Source organism: Macaca mulatta, chromosome 14 (genome assembly GCF_049350105.2).
Source record: "Macaca mulatta isolate MMU2019108-1 chromosome 14, T2T-MMU8v2.0, whole genome shotgun sequence".
NCBI lineage: Eukaryota > Metazoa > Chordata > Mammalia > Primates > Cercopithecidae > Macaca > Macaca mulatta.
In genome coordinates this window covers 354,591-375,014 of record NC_133419.1, presented here as the reverse complement: position 1 = coordinate 375,014, position 20,424 = coordinate 354,591, and the positions used below count along the sequence as shown (strand labels likewise).

Sequence of the window (20,424 nt, the reverse complement as noted above, 5' to 3'; positions counted from 1 at the left end):
CACATGCAACCTGGATGAACCTCAGAGGCACCGTGCAGGGCGGGAAGAGGCTGCCCACTGCATGATTCCGTGTATAGGACACTCTCGGAGACAGAAGCGTCCTTCACCAGCAGTCAGGTGTCGGGGCGGGTACGACTACCAAGGGGTAACACAAATGAATTTTGGGGCCAGTGGAATTGTTGTACATCCTAATTGTGTTTCTATAAGTCCACACAAATGCTAAAATTCATAGAACGTACACTGCCCCAGAGAAGCCAATTCTGCCATGATGATAAAAAAATCTGGTCACGCACTGACAGAGTTTTAAGACTGGGAATAGCAAAGTCCTTTGTAACCTGAAGACAGCCCCAAAATGTGTGTTTAAACTGAGTTAAACGGAACAGAGAGTATTAATAAAGTAAGCATTTGTGGCAGCAACACAGCCTGACCCAGGAATTACAAAGGAGCTGCATCTCCCACCCGCACCCGCCCGTCTTGCGGAAGGTGGTCAGGATGGGGAAGCAGCACACACAGCCACACTGGTCAACCACAAAACACAGACACAAAGACCCTGTCCCTCTGGGCGCTGGGGGCCCCTCTGAGGCCCAGATGTGCCCTGGCCACACACATGCTGGCCTGCATCGCAGGTCCCTTGCTGCTCCCTTCATGCCCAGTCCCTACCCGCACTCAGACAGCTGTGGGCAAAGCCACCCTGGCAGCTGCACCACTGGCCCTGCCCTCGTCTGTGTCCACACTTAGGTGTGGCCCTGCTACACGGCCACAGTCAGCCCCCCACCAGCAGATACTCCTGGAGGCCCCCCGCGGCTCGGCCTACGTTTTGAGGTCTAGCCCTGCTTCCTCCCATCACTCGAGGGCCACACAGATGCTCCTGGAGGCCCCCGCGGCTCGGCCTATGTTCTGAGGTCCGGCCCTGCTTCCTCCCATCACTCGAGGGCCGGGTGGGCAAGGCCTCCTTTGTCACCCTGCCTGGGGCCAGACCGTCACCTAAGTTCCCAGGTATCCAACCCAGAAACACGGCTTACCTGGAAGAGAATAAAGATGAGAAACAGCTCGTAGACCACACTCACGCAGAGCCAAAACCTCCAGTAAGCTACAAAGACAGATGACAGAAGGTGAGTGCGCCCGGCCCAGGCCTCCGGGCCCCGCTCAGCCCCAGGCTGGCTCCTGGCTCCTTCACACCCGGTCTCTTCTGGGCCCCTCACAGGTCCCTGGAGAGCCTTTATAAAGCTGTAACTGAGAATTAGGCACAATTTCCCTCTAAAAAGTGAATTTTTTTCTTCATTTTTTTCCATTCCAGCCCTTAAATCTTCGGCCCGTGAACTGCTGCACAGAATCAGTCAGCAAACATCCCTGTCCTGTTCACCAGTGACGCTTCTAACCTTGTGCCATGAAGTCTGGGGTAGGTTTCTGGTGGATATTTCTTTTTGAGATGGAGTCTCTGTCGCCCAGGCTGGAGCGCAACCTTGGTGCAACCTCTGCCTCCTGGCTCGAGCGACCTCCTACCTGAGCCTCCTGAGTAACTGGGACCACAGGTGACTGCCACCGCATCCAGCTAATTTTTTTTTTTTTTGTAGAGATGGGGTTTTGACATGTTGCCCAGACTAGGATACTTTTTTATCATGTTAAAAATTTTTTTAAATTCCAGTATGTTAAGTTTTTGTCATAGATGAATATGAATTTTTGTTTTTCTGCATTTAAGGGGATTAATTTTTTCATGTTGATGTGATGAGTTACGTTAATAGACTTCTAATGTGAAACCATCCCTCAATTCCTGACTTCCCACGGCTCCGAGCAGCTCATGGCAAGACACGCAGACGTGAGGTTTTAGGACCAAACGCAGGAGGCCCCGACGTACTCAGGGGAAGACGGCCACCATGGCTCACGAAAAGCCGCCCTCCATCGGCAGGAAATACAAACGCCCTGGTGTTCTTAGGAAAAGCTGCTTAGGGAGGTCTGGGACCCAAGACAGACAGCTGAGATCACAAACTGATTCCTCACGTGCGGGGTGAGAACCTGAACACTTCCCAGTGGCCCAAGAGCTAAAGGTCGTGGTGAGACTAATTTGGGGCAGCCCTCACCCGACACTGACTGAAGGGGACACCTTCGCAGCAGGTGCCCGGCCTGCCGGCGCTCTCTGACACTGACTGAAGGGGACACCTTCGCAGCAGGTGCCCGGCCTGCCGGCGTTCTCTGACACTGACTGAAGGGGACGCCTTCGCAGCAGGTGCCCGGCCTGCCGGAGTTCTCTGACACTGACTGAAGGGGACGCCTTCGCAGCAGGTGCCCGGCCTGCAGGCGCTCTCTGAGGGGACAGCTATACCCATGAAACCACAATGTTCTGAGTGGGCCACAGGTCACCACGTCCGGGGCTAACTTCCCTCCCCGCCACTGCCGAGTCGAATCTTTCTCACATTTCTCCTGTTGGGGAGGGCCCCAGATCAGAAAGGTGATCTCGGACTCCTCTCCCCACTCAGGCTTCACATGTGACCAGCACCAGGCTGCCGCCCCCAAATACCCAGCAGGCCCTTGGTCTGCATTCCTGCCTCGCTCCCCGGAGCAACTCCAGACCTCCCTGACCCCAGGGCCACCTCCAGCCCCCAGCGCTCGTTTGCCTTTCTAAACATCACACCACAGGGGAAAGACAGACAGGCAGCCTCAGCAGCCCTGGCAACACTGTGGCTAACTCAGCCTTCAGAGGGAGCCAGGAAGAAAATGCAGTTTACACAGAAGGGGTGCCCGTCTCAGTGGCCCAGGACCTTCCGCCTCCCTCCGAGCTGCAGCCAACTCAAGTTTCCAAAGAAAGCGGCTCCCTCCACGGCCGGGCTGGGCTCATTTCCACTCTTCCTCATGAGGCCCAGTCGCTAATGGCTACGGCTACAGCCGCCGGACTGGGCATTCCTGGGCCAGACCCAGGGGAGTGGGAAGAAGGTGGGCAGAGCCCACAGGGACCACCTTTCTGGAGAACCCTTCTCCCTGCCCCTCCCAGAACCTCCGCTGCACAGGATTCACTTGTCCACTTCAATGTGTTGTGACTGCAGAGGGTTGAGGGCTCCCTGCCGGCCCCCAAGTTAACAAGACACGTGGAAGAAGGTGGCTCCAGGACAGGCTTCCCCATCAGTAAATTGAAGACTGGCAAAGTAACGTGGAATTTATGCCAAGCAAACTAAACTAACAGAAGAAAGGTAGAGCAGAGCTCAAACCAAAACTGAACACCCTGGGAACTCCCAGCCCTGCCCAGCAGGAGGGTACAAGCCACAGCTCAGAGGAGCCATGGCTGGAGCTTTCAGAAGCATCAAGACCTTCAGGCCCAGATGCTCCACATCCCACCAGGGGACCTGCAGCCGGAGCTCCTAGACTGCACGGAGCTGAGGACCTCCCGGGAGTCTCTCCCTGTGCCGGGGCCACATGCCAGGAAAAGCTGCTGCCTGCTGACCAGTCTGCCCCACTCACGGCTGCATCCCAGCACCCGGTGATGCCGGCACCCAGGAGGGATTTGGTGCATCTCCAAGCAAGGACGGCCACTGGCTGAGCTTCCGGCAGCTCTTCTTCCCTCCAAATCCACCCAACAAACATGTAACTGCACCAGGCTTTTCACTGTGTGACAGGCAGTTTTTAGACTATCGCTGCACTTTCCACTGCTCTGCTGAGCAATCCAAACCCGTCTGAGGCAAGACCGTCTGTGCTCAGCTGACTGGGCAGACAAGAGCCCTGGGCCCTTCCTACACAGCTGTCAGTCAGCAGAGCGGCCCACCAGGAACTCAAGGAGCCCTTTCTCAACGCCCTGGGCAAGGAAGCGGCCAGCGAGACCAGCCTGCTTGGGTCACCGGACGGCTCCCCGCTCAGGGCCTCTGGGGATGGGGAAGCTTCACTCACCACCATGGCGCTGACCCTGGGGCAGACGCCGCTCTCCCGGGGCAGACGCCGCTCTCCTGGAGGCCAATTTTATAACACGTATCACGGGCTTAAACTGTGTGTGTCCTATAATTCAATACTTACTTCTGGGACATTTTATTAAATGAATAATCAGATATTTACACAGAGCATAGGGAAAAAATTCACCACAGCCTAGTTTATTAAAATAAAACTGGAAACTTTCTAAATATACAGTATTATGGCTTAAATAAATTGGTTAAATGTAGTACATTCAAATGACAGCTAAACAAGCAGTCATTAAAATTTCAGCTGTCAAAAAATTAGTAAGGAAATGATTAAAGTCATTTAAACCTAAATGACTAAAGTCATTTAAAAAATCAGTAAGGAAGGGCCGGGTGCAATGGCTTACCCTGTAACCCCAGCACTTTGGGAGGTCAAGGCGGGTGGATCATGAGGTCAGGAGATTGAGACCATCCTGGCTAACACGGTGAAACCCAGTCTCTACTAAAAATACAAAAAATTAGCTGGGCGAGGTGGCGGCGCCTGTAGTCCCAGCTACTCGGGAGGCTGAGGCAGGAGAATGGCGTGAACCCGGGAGGTGGAGCTTGCAGTGAGCTGAGATCGCACCACTGCACGCCAGCCTGGGCGACAGAGCAAGACTCCGTCTCAAAAAAAAAAAAAATTATAAGAAAATGACTGAAGTTATTGAACCTGAAGTGGGGAACGCACGAAGCCACACGTTCAGGATTCCAGTCTTTCGAGGTCGTGAATATGTCCATATACACAAACGTGAAAATTTAACAGTGGTTATTATTTGTGGGTAGTTTTATTTTTAAGTATTTTTTGCATTTTTGAAATTTCCTATAATACCTACTCCTGTTGAACCAGAAACTATGTTTCTAATTACTTCGTGTGGCCACTCTGGGGAAACCACCAACCCTACAGAAGCCTGAGCCCCTCCCTGGGGTGGGACGTGGGGACAGCGCACTGAGACTGGGGGAAGCTCTGGCCCACGAGGGTTTGTTAGAAGTCAGGGCCATAAGGTGGGGTGGAGGCCGAGGCAGAATGTGCTGGGCAGGGGGTGGGCAGCGCCTCACAGCCCCACCTGGAGTCTGCAGTCCCCGGCCTCACAGCCCCACCTGGAGCCCTCTGCCACCGGGTCTGTGGAAAGAGGAGGCAGAAGCAGGAAGAGAAGGGCCGGAGAGCCCTGGACAGGGAAGAGTGAAAGGGCCAGAGAAGGCCTGGAGGGACCCTTGGTGGCTGGAGGAGGAGCACACGGCCAGCTGAGAACGCCACGTCCTCGTCCACGTGGGAAGTGGCCTTGGAGACCTTGGGGAGGGCCGGGCGGAGGGGAGGACGGGACACTCACACCCAGCAGCACAGACACAGATGGCTGCTCAGAACAGAACTGCCACGGGGCACACGGAGAAGGAAATGGCAAGTTACCTGGATGAGGTCTGGAAAATGGCCCGTCTTTAGCTTGTGTGACTCCAAAACATAAGAAAACCAAAATACTGGCCACAATACCTCTGCAAATAAAGAACAAACAGCCCCTCAGTGTGTGCAGGCTTCTCCCAGGAGGGAGGTGGGAGGCTGCAGGGACCCCCAGACACCCATTGTGGAAGAGCTGGGGTGGGAGGAAGGGCCCGATGCTGGGGCGGGAGGAAGGGCCTCGGGCAGAGCTGGGCAACTCCGGGGCGGGCAAGGCCCGGACACCTCCACCACCCTGGGCCCAACATTCGCCCTCACATTTGCCCCCCGCCCAGTGGCTGGGAGCCCTTGTGCTCGGGCTGCTGGTGGTTCCCAGTGTCCCATCAGGAAGACACTCGCTCTACAGAGGCCACCAAACGCCCCCCATGTGACCATCAGCGATCACAAAGCCCACGTAGGAGGAAGGCGTCAGGAGCTACTGCCTCCCTGATCCAGCACGCAGGACCCCCAGGAAGTGTCTCTAGAGAGTTCTTGTGTCTTTTTGGGGTCAACTCATCCAACACCAACAGGATTCCTGTGATTCATAAGATGGAAGCATGACAGCTGTAGCTGCAACCAAAGACGCAGGCTCACGGGAAGGAGGGCGCGAGGGGTTCCCTCCTCGGCAAAGCTCTTTGGGGCAGGCCTCAGCCAGAGTCTCAGTGGGTTTCACTGAGAAGCAGCTTAGGCTGGTGGACGTGCAGACACACAGCCCTGGCCACAGGCACACTGCTCACATCCGCCCCCGCATCCGACGTGTGGACCTGCTCTGTGCACCCGCTCTGTGGATGTGCTCTGTGGACGTGCTCTGCAGACCGCTCTGTGGATCTGCTCCGTGGACCTGCTCCGTGGACCCGCTCCATGGATGTGCTCTGCGGACCCGCTCCATGGATGTGCTCTGTGGACCTGCTCCGTGGACCTGCTCCATGGATGTGCTCTGTGGATGTACTCTGTGGACCTGCTCTGTGCACCTGCTCTGTGGATGTGCTCTGTGGACCTGCTCTGTGGATGTGCTCTGTGGACCTGCTCCATGGATGTGCTCTGTGGACCTGCTCCATGGACTTGCTCTGTGCACCCGCTCTGTGGATGTGCTCTGTGGACCCGCTCTGTGGACCTGCTCCGTGGACGTGCTCCGTGGACCTACTCCGTGGACTCGCTCTGTGGACCTGCTCTGTGCACCCGCTCTGTGGACCTGCTCCGTGGACCCGCTCTGTGGATGTGCTCTGTGGACCTGCTCCGTGGACCCGCTCTGTGGACCCACTCTGTGGATGTGCTCTGTGGACCTGCTCCGTGGACTCGCTCTGTGGACCTGCTCCGTGCACCCACTCTGTGGATGTGCTCTGTGCTCCCGCTCTGTGGATGTGCTCTGTGGACCCGCTCTGTGGATGTGCTCCGTGGACCCGCTCTGTGGACGTGCTCCGTGGACCCGCTCTGTGGACGTGCTCCGTGGACCCGCTCTGTGGACGTGCTCTGTGCTCCCGCTCTGTGGATGTGCTCTGTGGACCTGCTCTGTGGATGTGCTCTGTGGACCCGCTCTGTGGATGTGCTCTGTGCTCCCGCTCTGTGGATGTGCTCCGTGGACCCGCTCTGTGGACGTGCTCTGTGGACCTGCTCTGTGGACGTGCTCTGTGCTCCCGCTCTGTGGATGTGCTCTGTGGACCCACTCTGTGGATGTGCTCTGTGCTCCCGCTCTGTGGATGTGCTCTGTGGACCTGCTCTGTGGACGTGCTCTGTGCTCTCGCTCTGTGGACCCGCTCTGTGGATGTGCTCCGTGGACCCGTTCTGTGCTCTGCAGGCATTCGGATGCACCCATCCTCTCCGCTCGTGCTCAGCTCGGGGTCTGAGACCCCCTGGCCGCTGCATCACCCAGTCCCTCCCACGGCTCAGTCGTGCTGTGCTGACAGTCACACCTCGGTGTGTTTGCACGCTGGGCTGCTTCTGGGTTTGGCTGCCGTGAAGGAAGCTGCTGCGTGGGGGCCACAGAGACAAGCTATCTGTTTTTAAGACAACAGTCTTAAAAAATACCTAATAACAACTTCAGTCCGAGAAATTCCCCTCTCTGCCTGCAGGAGTGCCTGGTCCTGAAAGTCCTGAGTAGACAGAGGCAGGTGAGGCCAAGCCCCGCCGGAGGCTTGCAGGACGGAGGATGGAGGAGGGCACAAGGCCACTGGCCCCTGGTGCAGCCGGGACAAGGGTCTGGTGGTTCTGGGCAGGTGCTGCTCTCCACCCAGAGCCCCGAGGGTCTCACCCTTGGCAGGACATTCATGGCCCCCCAGGTGAAACCAGAGTTTCTGACGCGGTCTCCACCCAGGCCCCAGCTCCCACACTACTGCTGTCAACCTCCAGGGACAGAAGCAGAGATGCCCTCGCTGTTGGGTTCAGCAAGGTGGGACCCGCGTCCCTGTCACAGGTGCCCCTCCCGAAGTCTCTCAGTGCTGAGGGTTGGGAGGTGTGAAAAGTACCTTCCAGGGCCCCCTGAAGCCAGACAGGCCCCACCTCAGCTGTGCCTCCATGGTGCATGGAGCGGGTCGTAACATTCAGTGGAAAGACACTGAAATCATCTCCTGTCCTCCCCAGAAAAGATAAAAATGAAAACAGGAACATGGGCACTGGCCAAGGAAAGCTGCTCCTGGTGCAGGCACGCGTCACCCCTGGCCGCCATCCGCCCGACAGGCACGCGTCACCCCAGGCCGCCATCCGCCCGACAGGCACGCGTCACCCCGGGCCGCCATCCGCCCGACAGGCGCGTCACCCCCGGCCGCCATCCGCCCGACAGGCACGCGTCACCCCCGGCCGCCATCCGTCCGACAGGCACGCGTCACCCCCGGCCGCCATCCGCCCGACAGGCACGCGTCACCCCCGGCCGCCATCCGTCCGACAGGCACGCGTCACCCCCGGCCGCCATCCGCCCGACAGGCACGCGTCACCCCCGGCCGCCATCCGCCCGACAGGCACGCGTCACCCCAGGCCGCCATCCGTCCGACAGGCACGCGTCACCCCCGGCCGCCATCCGCCCGACAGGCGCGTCACCCCAGGCCGCCATCCGCCCGACAGGCGCGTGTCACCCCAGGCTGGTGCTCCCCGAAACAGCCCATGGCACCCCCGACAAGGCACGCCGCCCAGAGGCCAGCTCAGACCAGGTCACACGGGACTCTAACCTGGCCACACATCACATGTTTATGACAACTTTATAAGGCTAATTTGTTCATAAGAATTACTTGCTGGGTGCAGTGGTTCACACCTGTAATCCCAGCACTTTGGGAGGCTGAGGTAGGTGGATCACTAAGTTCCACCTGGCCAGGAGTTCGAGACCAGTCTGGCCAACATGAAACTCTCGTCTCTACTAAAAATACAAGAAATTAGCTGGGTGTGGTAGCAGGAGCCTGTAATCCCAGCTACTCAGGAGGCTGAAGCAGGAGAATCACTTGAATCTGGGAGGCAGAGGTTATGGTGAGCTGAGATCAAGCCACTGCACTCCAGCCTGGGTGACAGCAAGACTCAGTCTCAAAAAAAAAAAAAAAAGAATTACTTAAGTACTTGAGAAGGTGTGTCCATTGGGTAAGAATGAGGGAAGTGCTTTAAAAGGAAAGCAAATATATTGCATTTCAAAAATAAGTTTTTAATTTTAGAATGGTTTTAAATTTACAGAATTATTGTAAAAATAGTAAAAGTTCCCATATCTCACACGCCTAGCTTTCCCATTAACATCTCACCATTAATAAGCCAGTGCTGGCCGGGCGCAGTGGCTCACGCCTGTAATCCCAGCACTTTGGGAGGCCGAGGTAGGTGGATCGCAAGGTCAGGAGTTCGAGACCAGCCTGACCAACATGGTGAAGCCCCGTCTCTACTAAAAATACAAAAAATGAGCCAGGCGTGCTGGCGGGCACCTGTAATCCCAGCTACTCAGGAGGCTGAGGCAGGAGAATCACTTGAACCCAGGAGGTGGAGCTTGCAGTGAGCCAAGATCACACCACTGCACTCCAGGCTGGGCAACAGAGCGAGACTCAGTCTCAAAAATAAATAAACAAATATTAAAAAAAAAAAAAAAAGCCAGTGCTGCCACACGACTGCCGAGGCCTACGCCTCCTTTGTCCTGACGTCCTTCCCCCTTCATCCACCCCCACCAACAATCTCTTCCTTGACATCTGCTCGTCCTGTCTCTTCAGGCTCCCTTAGGCTGGGACGGTTTCTCAGACTCTCCTTGTCTCTGATGACCTGGACGGTTTGGAGGAGGCCTGGTGAGGAATTCTGTGGAACGTTCCTTAGTGAGACGGTGGGCTGTGCCTCTGTGTGGCCGGGCTGGGGTCGTCAGGGTTGGGAGGATCTGGCAGCAGCCTCACCATCGGCCACACTGTGAACACATGACCAGTGGATGCTGACCTGACCACCGGGCCCAGGGGTGTCTGCGGGCGCCTCCACTGCAGCGTCCCCATCCCACCGCCCTCTCCGTGCTGCACGCCCAGGAAGGAGGTCGCCATGCACAGCCCGCGGCGGGGCAGGGAGGAGGGAGGTCACCACGCGCAGCGCACTGTGGGGCAGGGAGGTCACCACGCGCAGCGCACTGTGGGGCAGGGAGCTCGCCACCTCCTGGAACGGGGGCTCTACCTCATTTACTGAAAACCTTCTGCAGGGACGGTTGGTCTCTTTCCTTCTATTTATTCAATCAGTTATATCAGTATGGGCATGTGCATGTTTATTTTATACTTTGGGTTATATTCTAATACTACTTGATTGATTTGTTGCTCTTTGGCCACTGGGAGGCTCTTTCGCTGGGACATAATCCTGTGACTGTGGGGTTTTGTTCACCGAGCTCCTCACTTTTTTTTTTTTTTTTTTTTGAGACGGAGTCTCGCTCAGTCGCCCAGGCTGGAGTGCAGTGGCGCGATCGGCTCACTGCAAGCTCCGCCTCCCGGGTTCACACCATTTTCCTGCCTCAGCCTCCCAAGTAGCTGGGACTACAGGCGCCGCCACCACGCCTGGCTAATTTTTTGCTTTTTTTTTTTTTTTTAAGTAGAGACGGGGTTTCACCATGTTAACCAGGATGGTCTCGATCTCCTGACCTCGTGATCCACCCGCCTTGGCCTCCCAAAGTCCTGTGATTACAGGCGTGAGCCACCGCGCCCGGCCGAGCTCCTCACGCCAGGATCAGCTGATCCTGGGCATTTCTTGTTCCGGTGCTAGAATCAGCCATTTCTTGTCAGACAGAGCCCTGGCCCCATGGACTGGAGGGCACTAGGAACCAGGATCTGGGCCTGGGTGTGCTCACTGCTGCAAGCATAACTGGTTCTAGTCCCCCTCAGCTTGCAGAGCAACAAGATACGTGTGTATCCATTAACCACTGCACACACACTGTTTAACCATCTGTTTCTCTTCTGGGCTAAATGTGCAATAGTAATCCACCATCACAGGGGTCACTCCAGCCTCCTCCCTCTGATTACCCAGAGACTCCCCTCCTCCTCTTTCTGATTACCCAGAGACTCCCCTCCTCCTCCCTCTGATTACCCAGAGACTCCCCTCCCACAGCCATCACACACACCACAGTGACAAGAGCTGCCACCCAGCACCTCTGTGGAGAAAAACTTTATCGACTAGAGCAGCGTCTGTGTCATTCCTTTTGCCTCTGGCCTTACAGACGCTGCTCATTTCCAAAGTTACTCAGCACCTTCCTCTGAACACCCTTCAGGAAGGTCACAGAATGCATTTGCAGTAGTTAAGATTCTCGTCCGTCGGCCTCCCCCGCTGGGACCCCCATGTCCTCAATGAATGTTTAAAATCTGCACAAGGTCTGCTCTTGTGCTGTCCAGTTCTACAGGTTCGGACAAATGCACAGTCTCGTGTACCAACCAGGACGGTGCAGCACAGAGCGCCCTCACTGCCACACGCATGCTGCGTTCTATCCACTCTCCCCTTTCCCCAGGAAACAACGGATGCTTTCACTACCACATCATTTCACCTCTTCCAGGTCATCGAGCTGAAATCGCGGTGCGTGGCCTTCTCTCTTAGGAACGTGGATTTCTAGAAACGTGGATTTCAGGTTCCTTCCTGTCGTCGTGGCTTGATGCTCATTTATCGTTACTATCTGTCTCTATGTCTGTCTTTCATAAATTACCCAGTCTTGGGTATTTCTTTATAGCAGTACGAAAACAGACTAATGGACCATGTTACCCAGGCTGGTCTGGAATTCCTGGCCTCAAGCAACCGTCCTGCCTCAGCCTCCCAAAATGCTGGGATTACAGGTGTGAGCCACCCTGCCCAGCCTGTCTTTCTTCTTCTTGAGCTTTAAGAGTTCTTTGCATATTTTGAATACAAGTCCTTTGTCAGATAGACGTTTTGTAAACATTTTTAACAGCTTGTGGTTCACCTTTTCATTCTCTCAACAGCGTCTTTTACGAAGCAGAAGTTTTAATTTTTTCAAGGTCTCACTCTGGGGTCTAGGCTGGAGTGCAGTGGTGCTATCGTAGCTCACCGCAGCCTCGACCTCCTGGGTTCAAGCAATCCTCTCGCCTCAGCCTCCTGAGTACCTGGAACCACAGGCTTGTACTACCACAATTAGCCAACTTACCTCTTCCTAATTTTTAGTAGAGATGGGGGGGAGGGGTCTCATTATGTTGCCCAGGCTGGTCTTGAACTTGTGACCTCCAACAATCCTCCTAGATTGGCCTTCCAAAGTGCTAGGATTAGGGGCATGAGCCACACACCCAGCAGACAGTTTTAGTTGTAATGAAGTCCAGTTGATCAAGTTTTTATTTTCATGGATTGTGCTGCTGGTATTTTATTATCACCAAACCCAAGGTCACTATACTTTCTCCTGTGGTTTCTCCAAGATGTTTTATAATTAAGGCTGAGCATGAGAGCTCACATCTGTAATCCCGGCAGTTTGGGAGGCCAAAGCAGGGGTTTGAGACCAGCCTGGGCAACATAGTGAGACCTTATCTCTACAAAAAATTTTAAAAAGTAGCTGGGTGTGGTGGTGCACACCGGTAGTCTTAGCTCCTTGGGAGGCTGAGGCAGGAGGACTGCTGGAGGCCAGCAGTTGGAGGCTACAGTGAGCTATGACTGCACCACTGCACTCCAGCGTGGGTGACAGAGCAAGACCCTGTCTCAAAAACGAACAAAAAGAGAAGTTTTATAGCTTTTCATTTTACATTGAGGCTTATCTAAAATCCATTTAGAATTAATTGTCGTGAGAAGTGCAAGGCCTGTGTCCAGATCTGCATGTGGATGTCCTGTTGCTCTGGCGCCAGTGTTGAAAAGGCCGTCCTCTCTCCACGGAATCGCCTTTGTTCCTCTGTTAAGGATCAGCTGCCTGTAGTTGGCGTGCCTGTTTCTGGGCTCGGTATTTTGGTGTATTTTTGACAGGAAGTCTTGAAATTGTGTAGTGTCTGTGTCCAACTTTGTTATTCTTCAGCTCTATGAGTATATTTATATGCATTGTTTCATATGTATTACAAGTAAGGATATTTATATTTTAAGTGTATTATATTTATATATGTTACATGTATTTTATTGAGTAAAATGTGTGAAGAGGTTTAATTTACTAAGTTTAAAATGGGATAAAAATGTAATGGGCTGGTGAGGAAAGCTGGACACTCCCCCAAGGTCACCCCGACACAGGCAGATCAGTGAACGGTACCGTGTCCACGCAGTGGAAACTCCCCAGCGAGCCACTGGCAGGCACAGCAAGGACGCCCTCCAGCGGGTGAGTCCGGGCCGGAGGAGAAACTGCGTTCACAAGGAGCGGGGGCCGGCAGCGCAGACCCCGCCCTCACTCAGGCAGATGCACAGGCACTGCCCGAGCCGGGGTGACCCGAGCGCAGGGAGGCACTCTGAGCACAGGGTCAGAGGAAACTTGAACAATGAACATTTTCCACACCTCCATGCAGTGGTGGGCACACAGGGGTATGAATCCGTTAAAAGTCATCAGCCGTATGCGCGAATCAGACATAGATTATAGGTCAATAAAGCTGACTCAAGAAAAACAAAACGGGGCCGGGCACAGTGGCTCACGCCTGTAATCCTAGCACTTTGGGAAGCTGAGGCGGGTGGACTGTCTGAGCTAAGGAGTTCAAAACCAGCCTAGGCAACATGGTGAAACCTGTCTCCACCAAAATATAAAAAAATTAGTGGGGCGTGGCGGTGCACGGCTATAATCCCAGCTACTCAGGAGGATGAGGCACGAGAATTGCTTGAACCTGGGAGGTGAAGGCTGCAGTGAGCCGAGATCATACCACTGCACTCCAGCCTGGGCAACAGAGCACGACTCTATCTCCCAAAAAAAAAAAAAAAAAAACAGGGAAAAAAGAAAACTATCCCCCAAGGTGGGGAACCTGTTAGGTGCATAAAAACAACAATGACAGCAAGCTGAAGGAAGACACACTAGCTAGTTTTATAACTTTTTACCTTTAATAACATAAATATTAACTTTAGAAAATAAGGCTGGGAGCTGCGGTGGCTCAGGCTGGTTGTTCTGGCACTCGGGGAGGCGAGGCTACACGTTCGAGGCCAACCTGGTCAATGTTGACAGAAAAAAATAATTTTTTTTCCATCCTGGGTAACACGGTGAAACCCTGTCTCCACTAAAGATACAAAAAATTATCTGGGCGTGGTGGCAGGCGCCTGTAGTCCCAGCTACTCAGGAGGCTGAGGCAGGACAATCGTGTAAACCGGGAGGCGGAGTTTGCAGTGAGCCGAGATTGCGCCACTGCACTCCAGCCTGGGGGACAGAGCGAGACTCCATCTCCAAAAAAATAAACAAAAAAAAAAAATAAATAAGCCTAACTTCTAGAAAGTATTTTCTTTTTCTTTTTTTTTTTTTTTGAGATGGAGTCTCACTGTCAGCAGGTGGAGTGCAGTGGCGCAATCTCGGCTCACTGCAAGCTTTACCTCCCGGGTTCATGCGATTGTCCCGCCTCAGCCTCCCGAATAGCTGGGACTACAGGCATGAGCCACCACGCCCGGCTAATTTTTGTATTTTGAGTAGAGACAGGGTTTCACCATGTTGGTCAGGCTGGTCTCGATGTCTTGACCTCGTGATCTGCCCGCCTCAGCCTCCCAAAGTGCCGGGATGACAGGCGTGAGCCACTGCGCCCGGCCTAGAAGGTAGTTTCTACATAAGAAATCTACCCTTGAGGACATCAGATAATTCTCGTATTAAAAGTAAACCAGCCCCCCCCCCAGCCTCCTGGATACTCGGTGTGTGGGCACCCTGCGTGTGGGCGCCCTGCGTGTGGCCGCCTTGCGTGTGGCCGCCCTGTCTGTGGCCGCCCTGTCTGTGGCCGCCCTGTGTGTGGGCACCCTGTGTGTGTGGGTGCCCTGTCTGTGGCCGCCCTGTCTGTGGCCGCCCTGTGTGTGGTGTGTGGCCGCCCTGTGTGTGGCCGCCCTGCGTGTGGGTGCCCTGTGTGTGTGTGGCCGCCCTGTGTGTGTGTGAGCGCCCTGCGTGTGGGCGCCCTGCGTGTGGGCACCCTGTGTGTGTGTGGCCGCCCTGTGCGTGTGTGTGACTGGGCTCCTGGTGTGCAGCAGTGCGGGTCCAGGCCATGAGAATGGACTTGGGACAGGTGCACCACGGCAATTTCACTGGAAGGAGCCGCAGAGCCACACTCAGTGCCAGGGTGACCTACAGCAGCCGAGCCTTGCAGGAAGGAGCCCAGAGCAGGTTCCAGGTGCCAGCAGCAGAGGATGGGTGGCTTCTTTTGTGCCCTCAAAGAGGGTGAGGGGGGCAGAGAATGTGAGCTGGGAGCACATACAGTGTCCCCAAAACAGAACCTCAGAGAAAAATGCCCAGGGCCCTGTGAATTCCCGTCTCCTGGCCCCTCTCAGTGAACACACACAGGGGCTCCCTGCTGTAGAGGACAGGATGGCAGAACCCAGCCTCTCATGTCGGGGGCCACTCAGGAGAGGCCAGCGCTGGGTGAAGTGGGGGACATGCCCTCCGCTGCTGCCCCCTCAGGGGTCTAAGCTCCTGGCCCCTCTGGGTCTGGGTCACCCAGTGCTTCCCACAGGACCCAGGCCTGGGAGGGCAGGGTCTGACTTGGGGTGGTGAGGCTTTGTGATGCGCCTGGTGGGGGCCTGGTGAATGCTTTCGGGGAGCGCTCCCAAGACACCCCCTGTACTCCTGCTCTTGACAGTTCCTGCCATGTGGGACACTTGAGGTGAGACCCAGTCCTGCTTCCCAATCCACCTGCCCTGCTGTGCCCGGCAGATGCCACAGACCCTCCTAGCCAGGTGCTGATGGATGAATTCAAGAAAGACCAAGTCCTACTTGAAAGCTCCCTCTAGGCATACATGGGGCTCCTGCCCACTGCCTCGCTGCCTCCAGAGCCACAGGTCCAGGGGCCCCAGGCACGGCACATGCTGCCTCATCTATTTCTGGAGCCTAGTTACCCAGTGCACACCAGGCCTGCAGGTTCTGCACGTGACCCCTGCTGGGATTGCCTGAGAAAGGGAGGAGGAGTGAGCTGGGCCTGCAGGACGGGAGGCGCTGGCCAGGCCAGGCCTGGGAGCAAGCTGGAAGGAAAGGGGAAGGGCCGGCAAAGCTGACTGGGAGAGGGATGGCAGCGAGGTGGGAGAGAACCCACAGAGCATGCAGCCAGGAGCCGGGTAGGGAGACCAGGACAGGAGAGGCCACCTGCGCCTCCCAGGTGAGGATGGAGGGTGAGCTCCTCTGGGGAGCAGGCCACACAGCCCTGGGTCCAGGCACCCCAATGGCAATTTCTAACCAGAAATGCCCCACTGCCCCCAGGGAGAGGGGCTCGGTTATAAGGTCTGCTGTGCGTGATTCTAAAGCATCCCGGTCGCCTACAGACAGGGCACTGGGCGTGCTTGTGTTCTAGAGCCCACAGGGCTGGTGGCAAGTCAATGGGCAAACAGGGCTACCAACGCCCATGCAAGTGTGGCGACGTTTGTACCATGCCTACCCATCACGCCATCCAACACTCACGAAGACATCGAGACTCCTGCTTTACAAAATGAAGTGCTGGCCCGAGAGCTGTAGGGACAGCGGAAGTCCCACAAACCCCCGGGCTCCCGCCAACCAGAGCCGACCTGTGGCCCCAGCACCAACAGGCCTCCAATGCCTCCTTCCACCTCCGTCCCCACCCTGGTGCTGGTCTCCGGACCCTGCTCCGGCCTCCTCCCGCCGGAGCAAACGGGGACCAAGCCCTGATGGTGACGGCGGCCTTGCTGGGCAGGAGGCAGCCCTGGGCAGACACACCCTGGGAGCGCGTCGGAGGAGCAATGCGAGAGGAGAGTCTCGCAGTGCAGAAAACTCAAGACTGATTTATAGGCTCGAAAACCAGCTTCTCGGCCGGGCGCGGTGGCTCAAGCCTGTAATCCCAGCACTTTGGGAGGCCAAGACGGGCGGATCACGAGGTCAGGAGATTGAGACCATCCTGGCTAACACGGTGAAACCCCGTCTCTACTAAAAAATACAAAAAACTAGCCGGGCAAGGTGGCGGGCGCCTGTATTCCCAGTTACTCGGGAGGCTGAGGCAGGAGAATGGCGTGAACCCGGGAGGCAGAGTTTGCTGTGAGCTGAGATCCGGCCACTGTACTCCAGCCTGGGCGACAGAGCAAGACTCCGTCTCAAAAAAAAAAAAAAAGAAAACCAGCTTCTCTTCCACACACACTTCTGAGACTGGCGTCAGATTCCACGGAATTCAGGCAGAGGACACACCCAATGTCTAGCCTGCCTGTGGAGATACACCTGAGAAGATGAGTTTACTCACTTCCTGACCACATAAGCAAGGTCGCAGGCTGCTGACCAGATGGTCAGCGGCCCGTGTCGGCCCCCGTCCGTGCAAGAGCCCCACGGGCCGACGGAACCAGCATGTGGCCACCACAGGAACCTCACCCCCGGAGACGCCCAAACTCAAGGGCTCAGCCCTGTAGCTGCTGCAGCTCGTTCCAGCCTCTCAACATGCAAAACTCAGGGGAAACGTGGCACAGGCTGCCGGCCACATGGAGATGACACAGACTCCTGGCTCCCAGTGACAGGCGAGGGGGCTGACCAGGAACGCCGTGCAGCACCAAGGGCAGTCCCGGGAGTCCGCGCGTCAGACACACTCAAGGGAGAGGCTGGCGGCCCCACGCAGCCCTCTGGTGAAGGCCTTCTGAGCCCCTGGCAGCCCGAGCAGCAAGGACGCACACCCACCACACAGGGGCACAGGGCAGGTTCAGAAGGCAGGACGAGATGACAGGTTACCTCTTGGTGTTGTAGGCCGTGTCCTGAGGTGTTTCCTCCAGCAGCGTCACATAGCCAAGCGTACAGGTGAGGATGAAGAGCACGGTTAAGGTGTGGGCTCGCCTGAAATCCAAAAACGCATAAGCGTGGTGTCAGAGCCTGGGCAACGTTGCTAAATACTCACGTAACAGGCCCCAAATCCTCTCTACATCAAGGAGAGGGCTTAAACTCCACGCTCCAACTCCCAGCCAGCAACTGGCTGCAAGTCCCTGGCTGGGTAACTCCGAGATGACCCAGCGTCTGCTGGCCAGTCACAGCTGAGACCAACCCCCAGGAGGCTGGACAGGAAGAGCATTCCCAGGGAGCTGAAGGCTGCTGCTCACAGGGCATGTGCCGCACATGGCGTCCAGGGCAGGTGTCTGCTAGTAAGAGCAACTGGACACATAAACATGGTGCTCTTCACTGCGCAAGACAAGCCGAGACAACCAGTCTTTCAGTCCATGAAATAACATCTGGCATTCAGTGCAGCAGCCCAAGAAACCAAGAGCTGAGAAGGGGCCTGAGCAGAGGCCTGCAGAGTGACCGCTGCCAGGTGGGGGAAGATGCGAGCCGCGGGTCTGTCGTCCTCTGGCCTGTCAGAGCCCAGACGTGGGAGGAGGAGGCAGGGCACTCCCTTTGCAGTTTTGTCTTGTCCCATCGCTGGTGGAAAAGCCCACAACCAGCCCAGTACCAGAACCAGGGGCCACCGGACCCCAGCCACTGCCTGTGCCAGACACTCCCCTGAGACCCCTCTGCACAACCACCTGCAAATGGAGGCAGAGACCCAGTTCGTCAGTTCCTACATCCACCAGTGTGTCCTCAGAGGATGTACCCTCCGTGCCTCAGTTTCCTCATGTCTAACCCTGTTCCTACATCCACCAGAGTGTGTCCTCAGAGGATGTACCCTCCGTGCCTCAGTTTCCTGTCTAACCCTGTTCCTACATCCACCAGAGTGTGTCCTCGTGTCTAACCCAGGTCCTACATCCACCAGAGTGTGTCCTCAGAGAGATGATGCACCCCCTCCCTGCCTCAGTTTCCACATGTCTAAATGGGGGAGCTTCTGACCTCCAAGGACATCATGAAAATTAAGTGAACAACGCACTTAAAGCATGTTGCCCAGGACTTGCCTCCATGAAACATAAACTATTTGTGCCCTAAAGAAATGAAAAGGCGGCTGGGCGTGGTGGCTCACGCCTGTAATCCCAGCACTTTGGGAGGCCGAGGTGGGCGGATCACAAGGTCAGGAGATCGAGACCATGGTGAAACCCCGTCTCTACTAAAAATAGAAAAAATTAGCCGGGTGCAGGGGCGGGCGCCTGTAGTCCCAGCTACTCGGGAGGCTGAGGCAGGAGAATGGCGTGAACCCGGGAGGCGGAGCTTGCAGTGAGCCGAGATTGCGCCACTGCCCTCCAGCCTGGGCGACAGAGCGAGACTCCGTCTCAAAAAAAAAAAAAAAAAAAAAAGAAATGAAAAGGCAAGGCACAAACTGGGAGAAGATATTCACAATACACATATCTGATAAAACTTTGTAGGCCACACATGTCTGCAGTCCCCACACTTTGGGAGGCTGAGACAGGAGGATTGCTTGAGCCCAGGCGTTCAGGACCAGACTGGGTAACACAGTGAGACCCCATCTGTATAAAAAATTAGCCGGGCATGATGAGGGCACCTGCAGTCCCAGCTACTCGAGAGGTGGTAGATTTGCTTGAGCCCAGGTCGAGGCTGCAGTGAGCTAGGATGATCGTGCCACTGCACTCCAGCCTGGGAGACAGAGCAAGATCTCTCTCAAAAAAACAAAACAAAACAAAAGACTTTTTATCCAGAATTTATAAAGAACTCATACAGCTCAATAAAAAATTTAATGAAAAAATACGCAAATAATTGAACAGACACTTCACAAGGAAAACATTCAAATGGCCAATAAGCACATGACAAATGAGGAGCGTCACTGGTCACCGTGAAAGCAAATCCAAGCCATGACACAACATAAGTACACATCTGCTAGAACAGCTGAAGTTAAAAGCAGCACAACGCCAAGGGCTGGTGAGGTCTCAGAGCAAGACGCTCATGCACTGCAGGTGGGACTGCAAAAGGCACAGAAAAGTGAGACCTACGTCCACCATCCAGCCAGCCACACACTCCCAAATGTGGACCTGAGATAGATGAAAACACAGGTCCAGTCAGACTTACATGCAGATGTTTCAGGTATAATAACCTAAAACGGGAAACAAACCAAAACTCTATCAGTGGACGAAAGGCTGTAGTCCCTCCGTACTGCGGAGCACGGCTCAGCACTCAGAGGAACGTGCTGCTGGCAACGGCCTCAACGTGGACGGATCTCAAAGACACGCCACTTGGGAGGCCCAGGCAGGAGGACTGTTTTCGGCCAAGACAACATCGTGAACATCGTGAGATCCCATCTCAAAAGATAAAAAAAGAGAAAGAAAAAGAGGCTACAGAAGCCAGGCACCAAAGAAACCTCCCATCTGCTGCCACCCACACACAACTCAAGGAAAAGAGTTTACATCCACGAAAAGCAGACTGGAGCAGAGACACGGGCCTTCTGGGTGATGGAATGTTCCAGTGAGCGTGGTTGTGGCGGCGCACGGACGTGTCACCTGAAAATGGGTGCTCCATGGAACGCACCCACACCTGGATTCAGCCGGTTTCATGAAGAGCCAGGGTAGAGCTGCAGGAGTGCAGGTGGGGGCTCCAGGCTAGACCCTGGCCAGAGTCCACCTGTGTTCGGAATGCTGCCCTTTTTATCATTTTTAATCCTAATTAATCTTGCACATTCACTCTACATTAATTTTAATCCATATTAGTTTAAACAGCAGTTTGGCAAGTTGACACAAATGATTCCA

General features: G+C 55.3%; 1 protein-coding gene across 4 annotated transcripts in view; it reads right to left on the bottom strand.

Annotated features, from left to right (window-relative positions):
• The window catches only part of PTDSS2 (phosphatidylserine synthase 2), a 37,571-nt gene that overhangs the window by 8,395 nt on the left and 8,752 nt on the right, over positions 1-20,424 (bottom strand). Inside the window, exons 2-4 of one of the 4 annotated variants that reach the window (XM_015113213.3) lie at positions 17,543-17,644; positions 5,320-5,402; positions 1,023-1,090 (exon numbers count right to left, since the gene is read on the bottom strand). In XM_015113213.3, coding sequence (XP_014968699.3) covers positions 1,023-1,090; positions 5,320-5,402; positions 17,543-17,644 — 253 coding nt within the window. The remainder of the gene's footprint in view (positions 1-1,022; positions 1,091-5,319; positions 5,403-17,542; positions 17,645-20,424) is intronic. The other 3 variants (XM_077961593.1, XM_077961595.1, XM_077961594.1) reach the window with 3 other exon arrangements.